This window comes from Magnolia sinica, chromosome 19 (assembly GCF_029962835.1).
Source record: "Magnolia sinica isolate HGM2019 chromosome 19, MsV1, whole genome shotgun sequence".
In the NCBI taxonomy this organism is placed as follows: Eukaryota; Viridiplantae; Streptophyta; class Magnoliopsida; order Magnoliales; family Magnoliaceae; genus Magnolia; species Magnolia sinica.
The window spans coordinates 53,500,712-53,517,365 of NC_080591.1; the positions used below are offsets into that span (position 1 = coordinate 53,500,712).

The 16,654-nt window shown below is 39.8% G+C and overlaps 2 protein-coding genes across 6 annotated transcripts; one reads left to right on the forward strand and one right to left on the reverse strand.

Moving 5' to 3' along the window:
- Nucleotides 1-2,679: 2,679 nt before the first annotated feature.
- On the forward strand, nucleotides 2,680-9,881 carry LOC131234806 (putative HVA22-like protein g). Of its 5 annotated transcripts, XR_009165784.1 has the most exons (8): nucleotides 2,682-2,841; nucleotides 2,964-3,044; nucleotides 5,149-5,247; nucleotides 6,611-6,667; nucleotides 7,161-7,224; nucleotides 7,349-7,558; nucleotides 8,018-8,187; nucleotides 9,307-9,440. XR_009165784.1 is itself a non-coding variant. In XM_058231777.1 (7 exons), exons 2-7 carry the CDS (start codon nucleotides 3,013-3,015, stop codon nucleotides 7,685-7,687), a joined length of 501 nt encoding a protein of 166 aa, XP_058087760.1. In that variant the 5' UTR covers nucleotides 2,680-2,841; nucleotides 2,964-3,012; the 3' UTR covers nucleotides 7,688-8,011. The 5 variants fall into 5 exon arrangements, 4 of the variants coding, with proteins under 4 accessions (XP_058087760.1, XP_058087761.1, XP_058087759.1 ...); XM_058231777.1 differs by lacking the exons at nucleotides 8,018-8,187; nucleotides 9,307-9,440 and adding an exon at nucleotides 7,649-8,011 and having other exon boundaries at nucleotides 2,680-2,841; XM_058231778.1 differs by lacking the exon at nucleotides 9,307-9,440 and having other exon boundaries at nucleotides 8,018-8,312.
- Nucleotides 9,882-10,248: 367 nt separating this feature from the next.
- On the reverse strand, nucleotides 10,249-11,085 carry LOC131234807 (uncharacterized). The gene is made up of 2 exons (XM_058231779.1): nucleotides 10,973-11,085; nucleotides 10,249-10,933 (listed from the first exon to the last, which is right to left on the reverse strand). Exons 1-2 carry the CDS (start codon nucleotides 11,027-11,029, stop codon nucleotides 10,406-10,408), a joined length of 585 nt encoding a protein of 194 aa, XP_058087762.1. The 5' UTR covers nucleotides 11,030-11,085; the 3' UTR covers nucleotides 10,249-10,405.
- Nucleotides 11,086-16,654: the final 5,569 nt, after the last annotated feature.

Here is a 16,654-nt window from a genome sequence, read left to right on the forward strand (position 1 = left end):
GGCCACGCCTTGATAGTCTACAAATCACAAGTTGTAGAGCTCATATGATCACAACCATTCCAGGAATGGACCCCCAACAGGTGGATATGAACTATTGATGAAGTTTATTTCAATTTTCCATTCGTTGAATGGTTCGGATCGTCTGAACGAGCTGTCTAGATCACGGGGTGGGGCTACATATGGGGTGCTCCCGAAGTGTAGAGTATTGTGCGTCCCCCGTGAAAGTGGGCGCGGATGAACGCGGATTGCGTCCTGCTCCCGCTTGGACGGATAACCATCCAGGCAGATCTGTGGAGGCCCCCACCGTGATGCATCTTTTTATCCAAGTCGTCCATCACTTTTATAGTATTATTATAAGACATTACAAGAAGAATGAGGAATATTCAACGTTCAAGTGGACCACACCACAGATAACTCTTGCATTTAATGCTTTGTGCATTTAATGCAACCCAAGATTAATATTTGGTGTGGTCCACTTGAGTGCTGGATTTACCTCATTCTTGGGATCATAACTTAATATGATATGAGAAAAGGGATAGAAGGCTTGGATAAAAAGATACATGGGCTCCTCCACGGATCCTTTTGGACGGTAATCCGTCCAGCGGAGCAGGACGCAATCCTACACCATGTAAACCTAGCAAGAGATATATTTTATCCGCGCCGTCCATCCATTTTTAAAGATCAATTTAAGCCATAATTCAAAAAATTAGACCGATCGAAGGAGTGAGTGAACCACACCACAGGAAAATGTGGTGACAATGAAAGCCACCGTTGAAACCTTCGTAGGGCCTACCGTTATGTTTATTTTCCTTCCAACTTATTCGTATGATCAGACGGACCTGGATGAAGGGATAAGAGAAATATCAGCTTGATCCAAGACTTCTGCTCCCAAGAGGCTTTCAATGGTAGGCGTTCAATGCCCACTGTTTCCATTGGTGTGGTCCACTTAAGAATTATATCAATTTTATTTTTAGTATCAGATGCTAAAATGAGCTTTCAAAATGGATAGACAGCGTCGATAAAACACATACATAATAAAACACACATCCAGTCCTTGGAAATTTTCAATTTATCTATCAATAGTGAGACCCATCAGAAAAGCGAACCCGATCATGTAATTCCATGCGCGACAGACCAAATACGCAAATGGGCCTATTGCTACAAAGGTTACATAGACGAAACATTGATACTCTGGCAGAGTACGACGGATGATACCGGTCCCACTTTGGATGTATCACACACAAAAAATTATTCACAGTTGATTACCTGGCTATCAAACGGTGGACATTTATCCGACTGTTAATATATTAAATATCCAACGGCCTTAGATCCGCAAACAAGTGCCCATTAATAAGCAAACGTAATAATTTGGACACCCCAATTTCAGTCGATCTACGTGAGCAAATATATGCCACGTGTACCATTTCCAAGTGCCTGCGGATGAATCATTACGCAGCCAGAGTATCAAATAACTCCCCGCGTCGAAATCTCCCGCATCAAATCAAAATCGTTACCTGAGTTATGAAAGGGACCGGAATACCCTACAACCCAGGTTTTCCTGAGCGCGTAAAAAACCATAAAGCTACGTGGGTCCATCGTTATTTATTTCGTAAATCTACTCCGTCTATAAGGTGAGCCCCTAGAAAATATTTATGAATAGAAGAAATTAGAGGTATCTGTAACTTATATGGGCCACACCGCAGAAAGAAATGGGAATGGGACCGCAGCCATGTGTTTTTTATGAGGACAGAATCGTGTGTTTGTTTCATCAAACCCGTTAATAAGATGTGATTCACCGGGATGAAGAAAAGTACAAAAAATTCACCCTCATCCAAACCCTAAGCCTGTCACTTTAAGCGTAATTATACTTCTCACCGTACTTTGGCTTAATTATTTCATTTTCTAGATGATATTTATTATGTACGGTTAACATAAGGTTTTTCAGATTATAGACAGTCTGGATTTCCAAAATACAATATGGTGGGCCCCACATATCTTAGATGTCTTACGCGCTGCATAAGAAAGGTGTTGCAGGCGATTTCCTTCGGAACGAAGATTCGGAAACTGGGATCCTTATGATAGCTTTTAACCGCCAAACGGTATTTCCGTCTCAGAGGGTTCCAAAACAAGAGAAGATACTCGGGCGGCGCCCGACGCAGCAGGCACTTAAAAATTATAAACACAGCATATACTAACTCTAATAAACCGGTTACATTGTGTAGTTCACTGTGTCCAAATCACAATCCAAACTAGAAGATTGGTTGAACAATCCTAACCGTTGATTCGTGGACCCTTGTTTGTGGAAACTGGACAATTCGATATTTTCCATTTTCAACCATCCAATAATAACCCATCAATCCGATAATAAAATAATCAAATAATCTTAAATTTTCGTTTATAATACATCTGAACGGGGTACAATAAGTTGACGGTTTAATTTTTAATTTTAAAACTTTCTAAATACCCGCGTATTTTCCATCGCATTCTGGCAGAGTATCAATGTTTTGCTCGGGAAGAAAATGCCCCCGTCTTTTTGATAGACCGAGACAATAACACGTGTAGTAGAAGTGCAATCATCGTTGAGAAGGATGGAAGCGTCCGTCGCAAGAAACCGCGCCTCCCATCTTTCTCTTCTTCCCAACGCCATCCCTATAAATCTCTTCCCCGCACTCATTCCTCCTTTCATCTCAAGTCTCTGCAAATTCTCTCTCTCTCTCTCTCTCTCTCTCTCTCTCTCTCTCTCATTTGCAGAACGAGAGATCCTCTGAAACGGAAGTTCTCTCTCTTTCAGAGACCGATTTCGAGAAATTACATCCGTCCGATCTGATATTCGTGTCCGGGGTTAGACTTTCCTTTTACTTTTACAGTTCATTGGACGATCTGACGAACGGTTCAGATCATCCCCTTGCTTTTGATGATGAGATGACGATGACGATTCAATGACTTCCGTTCAATGTTTGTAGGATTTTCAAGGTTTCTCGGCAGAGCAAATCGGACGTGAAGGAGGTGAAAATGCTGGGGGATGTAATCACCAGAAGCCTCGTGTATGTCTTCTTCCATCTCTTTGATTCTCTTTCTTTCCTTCTGCATACGCATGAATTCGGTGTAGTTTCTATCTAGATGTTTCACGTGTTTTCTCCCCGTTCGGATTGGAATTGAGCTCGTAGATTCCTCAATCATGTGCCAAAACTTTCGGTGTATAAGCTTTCGAGAGGTTTCATGTATTGGGGGATGCTCTGGTTCTTGTTCTTGTTCTATTTTGATTTCTCGAATGAGAAATGGTACCGCGTATGCCGTATACACTGAAAATTTTGATGTATATGCTTTGTCGAGTCATATTCATTGCAGCAGTCGGATTCATTCATTCGTCTTGTTGCTTTCATTAATCTGGGAATGATCCTGGTGCAGAGCGTAAGATCTTTAAACCGATTCCTCAATTTATGCACTGAAGCTTTCGGTCTATATGCTTTTGGGAAATGTCATGTTTTGGGGACGGTCCGGCTTCTCGTTCTTGTTCCATTTTGATTTCGTCAATGAGGAATTGTACCCTGTATGGAATATACACTGAATATTTGATGTATATGCTATTTAGAGTCTCATTCATTAGAGCATTCGGATTTATGTGTTCGCCATTTATTTCATTAATTTGGGAAGATAACTGGTGCAGAGCGTACCATCTATACACTGATTCCTCAATTTATGCACCGAAGCTTTCGGTGTATAAGCTATCGGGAAGTGTTGTGTATTTGGAGCGCTCTATTTCCTGTTCTTATTCTATGTGTGTGTGTTTATGTGTGTGTGTGTGTATATATATATATAATTCTGACTAGTTCTATGTTGACTTCTTGAAAGAGGAATGGTACACCAAATATTTGATGTATATGCTCTGTAGAGTTTCATTCATTTGAGCATTCAGATTCATACATTCGTCGGCATCTTGTTGTTTTTATTTATTTGGGAATGATACTGGTGCAGATTGTATGAGGTCTCATGAATCTCACCATTTGGGTTTTCGTTGGTCATTGCCGTCTTCTCCTTCTTTTATGGTTGTTTCCTTAAATGGATATTGCATTATGTAGTTTATATGCCAGCCATTCGGTGTTCATGCCCACAGTGTCAAATCTCATTCTCAGCAATTTCTCAGAGATTTTCAAATTTCGAGGGTTTTATTAGGATATTGTCAGGAAAATCTGGCTGAAAATAGAAATATTTATTTGAAATTAGTCATCATCATCATCATCTAAGCCTTTAGTTAGACCATAGGTCATCCGGTCTTTTCATACTACCTATTTATTTGAAATTAGTAATTAAATTTAAATTTAAAATGAATATATTTTTATTTAATTTTCAATATTCATCAAGTTAGTATCACAATAAAAACATAATATTTGAAAATCTTGCGATACTATCATTTAGTTTATTTTTCTCAATATTATTCCAAGACTCACAAAATCTTTGCGATATTTGTCACACTGTTCATGCTGTTTAGAGTTCTTGTGTACGTCTCTTTCAAATTCCCTTATTTTGTTGCTGTGTTCCTTTTTCTATGTTTTATGCGTGAAGTGTATGAACTGAGCTTCAATGTATATGCTATAAGGAGGCCTTGTTTATGTTGCCATTTGAATTCCTCATTCACCACCAAGGCAATCCTTAACTCGATTTCTTAAAATGAGAAACTATCTGGTGTATATGCCGAACTTTGGGTGTATTTGATTTGGAGAGGCCTTATGCTTGTATCCATTTGAGTTCTCTTTCTTCTAGTCCCTATTGCCTCTGCTATATTGATTCATGCACCAAAATTTTGGTGTGTATGCTAGCTAGAGATCTCCCGTGTCTTGCCATCACCTTCTTGTTCTTCTTCCTTTATGTTGATTTCTTGATGAGGAATCGTCCTGTGTGTTAAGTATATGTTGAACATCCATGTGGGTGCTATCCAACATTGTCTGAGATGACTTGAGTTACAGACCTGATAGGGTGGGCCCACTCGTCAAATTTTTTAATCTTTTCTTTTCCTGAACTGGTTTGGCCACCAGTCATCACTGCCATCAAAACATGATCAAACTGTGGTGAATGGTTTTAGTTGGATGTTTAGTGTGAAACTCATACACTAGATCAGTCTTCTTGATCGAATTGGACTTTGGGTGGCAGGTTGCTCCTTGGTTATGTATATCCGGCATATGAGTGCTTCAAAACTGTCGAAAAGAACAGAGCCGACATTGAACAGCTGCGGTTTTGGTGTCAATACTGGTATGCATTGCTTAAATTTCACTGCCTATTTTTATTCTCACATACAGCTGCAGACTCATTTTACTTGTTGGTTTTGAATCTTAAGTCCGATAATGGTTTTGGGACAAATCAATTTCTTCTACAGCATGAGTTACTTGTTCTGGATATCCTCTGTTTATTTGATCCATGTAGCAGCGCCGGCATATTAATAACAGAATCACAAGTGCAATTGCAATTTGCTTGGAAAATGCTATGTTGTCAAAGAAAGAAAATTCACACATTTGATTGAGAATTCGGAATCAACTCTGCAATCGATTCCAAATCAACTAAATCAGTAAACTGTTTGTAACCTTTTATAACTCCAAAATCACCTTGTTGATGATTTTTTTTATTTTTTTTGAAGCAGCCTAATGCCCTTGAGGTAACGAGACTATGGAGACTGTGTAAAAATCTTAGAACTTCCTCTCTCAGTGATGGGATTAGTTCACTCTCGCAAGATGTCTACTTATAAGGAAACATCATTACACTTAAGGCTGGAAATTTCACCCTATTTAGACATCACCCACATTAATTTGAAAATGAAAGATTTTCTTCTTCTTGGTAGTATGGAAAACGCAATTCAAAAGCTGAATGTAAAAACTCTGTCAATCAGGCTTCAAAAGGTGAGCTTGTTTCCACAAATAGAAGAGCACAGTGGCCCTTCAGCTCAATGAAAATACATTTAACTTCGTAACACACCAATGTAATGATTAAGGTTCTTTAGATCATGGTATCAGCAGCTAGCATACAAGGTGCCCCCAAGTCTTAATGGGCAAATTTTTTTATTTTTATTTATTTATTTATTTTTTATTTTTTAATTTTCTATTTTATCATGTTGAGGGTGTTATAGAAGGTTGAAGAAAGAGGCAATCCAAGTCTTATGTTTCTTGGGTTTCCAGTCCTTGTCACCATGTTTTCATTGAACTTTGTGTTTCATAGATATTAACTCTTGCATAGTCAGGGAAGCAACCTACATGAACTGAAAATACACAGAGACATCCTAGAAGCTTTCGTGCACATGGTGACCCATCTCATGGCTTGCCAAGATGGTTTCTATTGTCAAGATGCGGCATCGACATGACTCATCTCCTTGCTTCCATTGAAGGGGGGGAAATGTAGTTCTGTATTTTGTATAATCTGATTTGGGTTTTCTGTATACTTAATCAAATGTCGACTTTGTGTGTAATCAAACGTATAATTGGTCCAAATGTATAAATATAATACTCACTTGTCCATCACTTCTCAAACCCATATTACCTATTCCTCTCTATTCAGAAATCTTCATGAACTATATTGTAAGGTTAATGCATAAAAATGTGACGTTTGGGAGTTGTAAATATTGCAGGATCATTGTTGCGGTGCTGACAGTAATTGAGAAGATTGGGGATATTTTTCTTTCATGGTAATTTCAATTTTCTGTTGGCACTCTATAACTTGGTAACAAGCAGTGCTAATTTAAGGAATTCTATGATGCTTGACCGGAGGATATATATATATATATATATCGCATTTTGTAGAAGTGGGGCCCATGGTTTGTTGATGTAGACTGTTGTTTCAACGCAACCCACCATGTCTGGACCATACCCAAATCTCCCAGATTGAAGTTCTGTTGAATGCGGACCACTGTTATATTTTGCTTCTAGATTGTCTGCTTGCAGCCCACAATTGAAATGCTAGAACTCACCTATCAAGGAGATTGGTAGGGCATTGTTCATTGACAGTGGGCTCGATGACCAATGAACTTCATCACCTGACTATTGATTGAGGTCCCACTTTTACAAACTGAATTTAGGTTGGTATAATTCCTTTAACATTTTATCTATCCTTAGCGGATGCCATCACCATCATATCTTAGTAAGGCGTTCTATTAATGACTTCTCCTTGTCCTTGCAAAGGGTTCCAATGTACGGTGAGCTAAAGCTGGCATTCATTGTCTATTTATGGCATCCCAAAACAAAGGTAAGCTTCCTACCAAAAGACAAAAAGAAAACCAAATGCTGAGAAGAAAATTCAAGATTCCTCTCTGTATCCGTGTTTGTTGGCATATATGGCATTCATATCTAAGTGAGCTAGCTGGATGTAGGGAACCGACTATGTCTACGAGACCTTCCTGCAGCCTTACCTTACGAAACATGAAACAGAGATCGACCGGAAGTTGCTGGAGGTTAAGGCCAGAGCTTGGGACATGGCTCTCCTGTATTTGCAGAATGTGACTAGTCAAGGCCAGAGTAAATTTTTTGAATTCCTCCAGTATTTGGCCAAGCAATCAGCAAGGCCCACCACGGCCACTCAGGTAACTACCCATCCCAGGTTTATATTCGAGACTCTTACTCATTGGATGCAGCTATTTCATACTTTTCACACTGTTGCTTTGTGCTACAAGATTTTGTCAAAATTCCACTCAGCACATCACATCGAATAAGATTGGCCCTGTTTGGGGATACTGGGAATCAGGATTAAAGCACTAAACTCCAAGGCCCCGTTGGGCGTAGTACCCAAAATCAGGATTGGGTTTCCATATTTTCGATGTGCTGTGCATTACAAGGGTTTCTGTTTCTCTGCGCTTGCCCTCTCTCTCTCTCTCTCTCTCTCTCTCTACCTGATGTTTTATGTGAGATAAAGAATGGCCCAAATACTTCTCGATTTGGGCAGAGGGACTCTATTGGATGCCTAAACACACCTTTAAACATCACAAACTTTTTCTGAAGGCATCAACTGCAAATGTAATTGAGGTTAATGTTGGTTTTGCAAGGAAACACACTGAGTTGTGTCCAACCGTACGTAATCTGTATCGAAGATAACACGCAACCTCAAATCCAAACTGCTCAAACAGCAGGACTCGCATGCACTGTTTGTTTCGCCAATTACTCTGGAAATGAAGCATGGGAATCATCCGGAAATGTAGATGTATTTAGAAAACAGGTAAAGGAATTTGTAATTATTAGACTTTTTCATGGTATCGCATTGGAAATCTTGTATCTGGGAGATGATTTCAGGTTAATGTAAAAATTTCATCATTATTGAAAGTTAGCAGTCAAATTTTGTAATCATTGCACATTTCCTTTATGTCGCCGTGATAATTGGTGAAACAAACAGTGCTAATTGGTGAAACAAACAAGCCACCATGGTTTGCAGTCCGAGTTGAGTTAACTAGGTGAAACTCTTGAGTTGTCCAAGCTAAGTCAATCTATAAAATTATAATTAATATAAAATAGAGATTATTAGTGTTGAGATCGAGAATTATATGGCCCAATTGGCATGTGTATGGCATCCAGCACCCAAGCACCCAACAGATGCAGCGGCACCCTGATAATAACATGAAGAGAAAATAAAGTGGATTGAATCATTGGTTGGACCACACCATAAAAATAATTTAATCACTTGTAACCATCCAATGATTTGATAGGCCGAATTGTCTTGGTGATCATCTTGCTCATGGATTGCAACTTGCCATGGTGGACCCTACAATTCTCGACTTTATTGCTTTTTAATCTAGGGCATTTTGATTATTCTTTATCTCAAAATATTGACGTAATATTCTGACCTGAGACTATTCCTCTTAATAGCTGGGATAGGGTTTAGATGAGGATGATGGCGTGGCTATGATCTAATCTTCCTCCTCACTCCTCTTCTTCTCAAATCTCACCAAAACATTATTATCTTCTTCCATGATTTATATAAAAATTTTAAAAAAAAATAAAAAATAAAATACTTTTCCAACATGGTTGACTTGGTGAAAAGTAGGCTCTGAGTAAACCCAGAAAACTAGGTTCTTAACTCAGTGACAAGGCTGGGTTTGACAGCTCTGGTCCCCACTATTTGGGCGGCTTGGACTTCATAAATACCCTGTGTGTAATTCTACAATGCAATAAGAGCCATAAAACAGACATTCAGGTACATTTTAAATACAGTCCAAACCATTAAAAAAAAAAAAAAAACACTGAATTATGGTGGAGAGTCTCTGCCTGCCTTTGTAATTACCCAATGCAAAATAGCTTTGCTAAGAAATCAATAGTGACACCATTGTTTTGGTGGCCGCAGAGTGCCGAACCAGTGCCGCAATCACCAAACTCAAAGGCGTCCGTGAATTGCCAGAAAGAGCCGCAAATACAAAAGACGACGGGCCAATGGCAGCCTCCACCAACAGCCCCGCCGACTACGATCATGCGTCAGGCGCCTCAGGCGCCAAAAGCAGATTATGTACTTCAAACGCAAATGACGATCAGGCGCGAGGTATCTCAGACGCCTATAGCAGATCATGTGGTTCAGACACCAGTGGCAGAGGCCACCACATCCAGAGTAGAAGTGGGGATCGAGCCGAGCAAGTCAATTGCCTCTGGTGCAAATGACCAAATTCAAGATATTACCATGGATGAAACGCTCCGTGCTGCACGCGTAAGACTTCGGCGTGCCAACACCAGCCGGATTGAAACTTAGAAAAAACAAAAAAAAAGGGGAATATATGACTCAAAATTCCCTTCTTCCCCTACAAATTTCCTTGCATCAATATGGTTTTTTGTCTTTTCTTTTTAATTTGGGTAGGGTGGGGATGACGGAGGCATTATTTTACACCCAAATTGATAAAATGGGTGTATGCAAATCAATCAATTCATTTCGATCTTTCTATACAAAAAACAGGCTGGACAGGACCAATCCTCCTTTGTAGGTCAGTAGAGCCCAAGGTAGGATCCCCAACGTACACGTGTCAGGGCATACAGAATCCAGTCCACCGGTCATTTCGGAAGTGTGGGGGAAGTCAACGTTGGAGATTGGTCCCATAGATATCCATGGAGCATAACTTAAATTTCAGCCATTGACCACTCTGCTCCTGTAACCAGCGGATGATCATACGATCACCCTGATTTTCTGCCCATGCCCTATCAACAAGGAAGCCCACGGCTCTCCGATGGTCTGGATCAATTTCGTAAACAGTGTAAAACGCACACAGTACACAAACCAGAATAAATTTTTTTAAAAAAAAGAAAAAAGAAAAAAGAAAAAAAAGCAGAGAAGATGAGAAGGTGGAAAACGTGTGCAGAATATTAAATAGTAAAATTTTCTTTGTAACGGAAACGGAATCTAGCGGTCTAATTACACAAGCCCTGACGGCCTCCCGTCTCCGTTACCGATATCGTCACCGTCACAAGACGGCAGAGGCTTTCCTGGCGGGGCGGAAGACGTCGAGCAGGCGGCCGATGGCACGAGCGATGGTGGGTATCACGTGACGGTTGAGGAAGGAGAGGCAAGCGCTGACAGGATTGCGGAAGTGGCCGGGGCTGCAGATCCTGACCCAGACGCGCCGGAAGAAGTCGCGGCCGGCTGAGTCCGGCGAGGCGGCCATGGGCTGGAGGTAGGCCCAGGCGGCCTGCTTGACGAGGCGATTGCGGATGGAGATGTCGTGGCAGCTGTGGGTGGCGACGCCTGGAGAGGAGGGGCAGAGCCCAACACCTAGCGAGGAGGAGGACGACGTGATGAGATCCTTGAGGCTGGTGTAGGAGAGGGGACGGATGGTAAGGGCGACAAGCTCGAAATCGACGGCTGGGTAACGCTTGTCGCCGGCAATCGGGAAGCTGGAGCTCTGCGGGTGGTGGGCCTTTGATGGGAGGTCCAGCTTGGTGGTGACCATCGATGATATGGAGTTCCTCCGCCCTAGCGAACCCATGGGGAGGTCCAAGGAGTTCCTCCGCCCTAGCGAACCCATGGGGAGGTCCAGCTTGGTGGGGGCCACCGATGAGATGGAGTTCCTCCGCCCTAGAGAACCCATTGAGAGAGAGAGAGAGAGAGAGAGAGAGAGAGAGAGGTGTGGCGTTTTGGGTTTTGATTTTGGAGATATAGGAGGAAGGGGTTATGATGAGGGAGGAATTCTAGGCGTTTTGGATTTCATTGAGGAAGCGCTGTGGGACAACGGTTGAAGAATCACAACCGTTTGATCTTGCTGCTGCTGCTGCAGTGGATATTCGCCGTCGGCGCTTTCTTAGGTATTTCTTTCCCTCTCTCTCTCTCTCTCTCACCCAATCCCAAGACTGTTTGGGGTCTTTTGCAATTATTGAGTTCCGTAGCGTCATTGGAGTGGAGTCTTTGTAAGTGTACTCGCTCTCGCGAGATGGACCTGAGTCTGTGGGAACATGGGATTGTGTCTCTCACGTGAGAGATCCACGCCATTCATCATATAGATGGTGATATCTGAGAACGTCCGAGATCAATTGTCTCGACTGATTTGGCCACAGAGAGAGAATTAACGGTGCCTACTAGACTCACACGTGGGGATTACATGTGTCAGTCTCTACATGATTGAGTGGGACGGATTTCTTACTCGTGCGCCACCCTGCCACTTGTCGGTCATCGCGCTGCATCCGTTTTTTGCTTTCCTCGTTTTATGTGGCTCAAATACTTACTAATGTGGTATACTAGTTTTGCACCGTTTAGAAAATAGTAGTACGTATTGGTTATACAGCAATCCAGACCGTCTAATAGAAAAACTTCCATTGAGAAGATAATATTAACCATCCGATTTGGTACTATGAAGTGATACAGAGTATATCTCAATTTCTAGGGGCACGAGAATTGGAAATCGGATTGTGTACTGAGTTACCCAGCAGGCTTTTATCGTACCTGACTAAACTCAGTTGGGCCACCTTGAATGTATATGGTCTATCCACGCCGTCCATCTGCTTTTCCATATAATTTAAGGGGTTGAGCCAAAAATTGAAGCATATCCAAAGATCAAGTGGATCATACCACAGGAAACAGTGGGGATAATGATTTCCACAGTTGAAACCTTGCTAGGCCCCACAGTGATCTTTATTTGTCATCCAACTTATTCATAATATTATACAGAGGATGAAGAAAAACACAAATAAAAGCTTAACCTAACCCTAATAAATTTTCAACAATAGACGTTCAATTCAACTGTTATTTATTTATTTATTTATTTATGGTGTGGTCTATTTAAACATTTATATGCTTCATTTTTAAGTTCAAGCCCTAAAATTATCAGATAAAATGGATGGACGGACCGGATAAAATACATAAATTATTGTGGACCTCACAGAGTTTACTCAGCACGCTAAGCGTAGTGATTAACTCACTACGCAATCCGCTTACAGAGAATTGCATGATTCTTAGCCACAAACGATATGTATGGCATGGAATGAAATCGGATTGCGTACTGAATTACTCAGTATGCTCTTATGGTACCGACTAAACTCAGTTGGGCCCACCTTGAATGTATGTGGTCTCTCTACGCTGTCCATCCATTTTTACATCTAATTTAAGGAGTTAAGCCCAAAATAAAAGCATATTCAAAGATCAAGTAGATCATACCATCGGAAACAGTGGGGATAATGATTTACACCGTTGAAACCTTTCTAAGCTCGACAGTGATGTTTATTTGTCATCTAACCTGTTCTTAAGATCATACAAACATTGATGAATGGAAAACACAAATATAAGCTTGATTCAAAACTTATGTGGCCTTTAAGAAATTTTCAACAGTAGACATTTAATTCAACTGTTTCCCATGGTGTGGTCCATTTAAGCATTGGATATGTGTCATGTTTGGGCTCAATCCTAAAATTATCTAATAAAATGGATGGACAGAGTGGATAAAATACATAAATCATGGTGCACCTCACAGGGTTTACTACATCCTAAGCATAGTGAGTTACTCACTACGCAATCTGCATCCGTATGGGATATGGATACTTGGGTCTACATTTCTTGCACTAACGGGACCCATGACATCTCTTTGCCTGTGGCCTACGGATAGAAGACTAAGGAGGCGTTTGGCGTATTAGACGGGATTAGGTGGCATGGAATTGCATTTGGTCCAATGCAATTTCATCCAACATTCGGATAGGATGGGAAAGATTGGGATTAGGTGGGATGGAATTGCATTCAGTCACGGTCGGAATTGCATTTGGTCCCATGTAAGATTCCCATGGATCTTAAAATCCACTACACATGTGAGCCCCACATTGATGTATGTGTTTATCCATGTTGTCCATCCATGTACACCATTTACATGTGACATTCTAGTTATATATTTGTACGAGTGAAAAACATCCATTGTGAATTTGGTTCGTTGATTACAATTCTATGGTCTACCAAACATGATTTTGTTGAATCCCGTGTTTTCCTGTGGCAAAAATTTTATCCCAAACATGGGATTGGATGGCTACAATACCATGGTATTTCCGGACGTGCAATCATTGTGCAACAATGATGTTTATCCCATCTAATACAATTCAATACTATTCAATTCCACGGATCAAACACTCCCAAGATGATACGGGAGAAGGCCCAATATTGGATGGCTAGGATCTTCCCATCTGGGAAACTTCCCTATAAGCATCGTTCTCTATTGGGCCTCATCATATCAACTATTCGCATTGCTCGGCTGTTAGCCGCACTTGATTTAAGTTAGTTATCAAACATGATAGGAATATGTGAGATCTAGACTATTCATCCACTGGGCCCACCTTGGATGGGTGATCCCTTAAGGGCCTGTTTGGCCGAACCGATCCCACAGTATTAATAGGGATGGGATCGCAAAATCCTGGGATATGCATGACGAGCCAAACAGACCCGATGAACTTGTCCCGGGATATAAGCAATCCCATAGATCTTAAAACAATCCACCGACATCACCATCATTACCTTAAAATTGATCCCATCCCTTGGTTGGACAGATTGGAAGGTAAAATCCCGGGATAGGCCGGGCGTGCCAAACAGACCCAGTGAACTTGTCCCGAGATATAACAATCCCATGGATCTTAAACCAATCCACTGACACCACCATCATTACCTTAAAATCCATCCCATCCCTCCTAATCCCATGGGATTCGCCCGGCCAAACAGGCCCTAAGAGTCATCATGGCTGGATGATCCTGTTCGTTGATTGGCCGATTCTACCCATTGAATTATAACCGCCGTTGAAATTTCCATTGTTTATTTTCAGCCACAAAAGTCCTTCAATCAGCCGCTACAATTACCTTAATAATTATTTCCATTGTTATTATTATGGTTTTATATGATGGACCATTAAGCCTCAAGATTTTTCCTAGATAAACATATCGTCCCTTGGTTGGTGGGAAAATGATAGGACCCACTAGTGATTTGTTAGAACCGTCCACGATAACCGGGATCCAGATCATTTATATCGGGTCTAAACGACAACGTTGGATAAACATATCGTCCATTGGTTGGTGGGAAAATGATAGGACCCACTAGTGATTTGTTGGAACTGTCCACGATAACGGGGATCCAGATCATTTATGTCGGGTGTAAAGGACGACGTAACTTGGTAGCCCGGAGAGTCCCGTTACAACTATAGCATTAAAACTCAGAGGATTTTCAAGATAAATAAGTCAAAATGATCTATCAATCAATTAGAGAATACTATTGGAATTAATGAATGATCTGACTCAGCATATAAGTGTGGCTCACCTAGTAAGCAAATCAATGTTCAAGAAGGGTCATCTTCATGGTGGGGCCTACTACTACTATTTTCATGGTACTTGTTTCTTACACGAGTGACATTTTGGTCAAAATTGAAGGTATAGGTTCTATTATAGTTTGTTTGTTTGTTTGCTTTATATGATCAACTCTTATGTTTGTCCATTCTCTTAACAGGAATTCTAATCTTAATTCACATCCAAATTGGCTCTGTTGAGATCACTATGCAATTTAGAGTGGTTATTGTTAGTGCAGTAGTTGTTTTAGCGCTTATTGCCAGATCATTATAAACTTCTACAAGTGGTTGAGTACGTGACTGATCTTCTCAGAATCTGCTAATATACATTCATATTAGATGTATCTACTTATTTTAGCGCTTGTGGTCAGAGTTGATCGGTTTAGATCGAGCCGCTATATTGATTCTGACACGCCCACATAATAGAAAACAAACCGAACGACCAACAGCTGATTGATAAATTTTCTTTTTTATTATCTAAATATTGTAATTCATATTTTTTATAAGATAAAAAATAAGATTTTCACTTGCTATTTGGCCATTATGTCAAAAAATGAAATCCATGTTTCAATTGTGCTTAAGGAATCGTTGAAAAACTATTATTAGGTAATCACTGTACATTTCTTTTCTTTTCTTTTCCATTATTTTAACATGCTTTCACCATTATTGATGCTTTTTGGATATTAAAATTAAAATAGTTTTTGAATGATTCTTTTTAATAAACTTTACGAAGCTGAAGATGGATGTCTCTCATTTAACAACCTACTCATCACGGGTGAAAAACTCACTTTCATCTCTATCTAATTCATGTTTAGAATGACCATTAAATGCAACTAAAGGTTATAATGAATAATCAAATAATTCACCAATACTCTCAATTTTCTTTTAGGGGAAGATGTAATACTTATATACATACAGAGCAGTTGGTTACAATACATTAACCCTATTTTATTCATCTCGATTATCATCAATTTGAGAGAGTAAATATGCATGCGAAGAAAGAAATATCCACTCAAAAGTTATCCAAGAAAAAATCTTGTGAAACCCACCAATGATTGCTCACAAGTAAGCTTCACGGACCCATGTTTAACATCTCCTACTTTATTATATTGTTTAAAAGCATGAGATAAATTGTCCACGGAACTCGCCCTATAACAAAATAAATAAAACTACTGTGATCAAGTTGGATGATTTATTTTAATTATCTACATGTGAATTATGCAATCATACACTATTATATTATATACGTTTACTCACACTCAACTAGAGTATCAAAAGATTTATAGTTAATCATATTTATTTCTCGAATGTCAATGCAACTACCATTGATCCCTGTTCAACTTATTGTTGATTATGTCTCCAAATCACCTGCATTTAGATCCATTGAAGATGTTTTAAATCACTAGTTTAGCAAAAATTAAGCAAATGAAACTAGTTTAAAAAGTATGATTGATGGCCATCATTTGAAATCTTCTAAATTGATACTGAACTTTTAAAGGGAATTGATATAGTAAACTAGGCTAAGCCATAATAAGGTAGAGTATTTCAAAAGTAATTATATCAATTGATGTAATAAAGGGAATTGATAATTTTTTTGTAAATTTTTCAAAATAAAATTTACGGGGTAATTATATCAATTATTTTTTGTATAATTTAGGGGTTTTTACTCAAAATTTTCTATAAGCATATAATATTTCTATAAAATGCTTATGACTCTCCATATTTACCAAAGCATTCCTCTCATAGCACAGATAGAAGATGAAAAGTCTACGGGTAGATTTTTGTAGAACCGAAAGTTTATCTGTCTCGTTGTGGATGGAAATTATACTTGGAGATAAATGAAAAGCTATGTTGGCCTCAACATGTTGTATTTTCAAAATTTAAATCTGATCACTAGTCGTATGACCTAATTTTAGA

What these genes read in the sequence shown, in the direction of transcription:
- LOC131234806 (XM_058231775.1), top strand. Translation starts at nt 3,013, where the DNA reads ATGCTGGGGGATGTAATCACCAGAAGCCTCGT. An exon ending in GGGGATATTTTTCTTTCATG is followed by an intron (nt 6,668 to 7,160) that starts GTAATTTCAATT and finishes GTCCTTGCAAAG; the next exon opens with GGTTCCAATGTACGGTGAGC. An exon ending in TATGGCATCCCAAAACAAAG is followed by an intron (nt 7,225 to 7,348) that starts GTAAGCTTCCTA and finishes AGCTGGATGTAG; the next exon opens with GGAACCGACTATGTCTACGA.
- LOC131234807 (XM_058231779.1), bottom strand. Translation starts at nt 11,029, where the DNA reads ATGGGTTCTCTAGGGCGGAGGAACTCCATCTCATCGGTGGCCCCCACC. An exon ending in TGGCCCCCACCAAGCTGGAC is followed by an intron (nt 10,934 to 10,972) that starts CTCCCCATGGGT and finishes AACTCCTTGGAC; the next exon opens with CTCCCCATGGGTTCGCTAGG.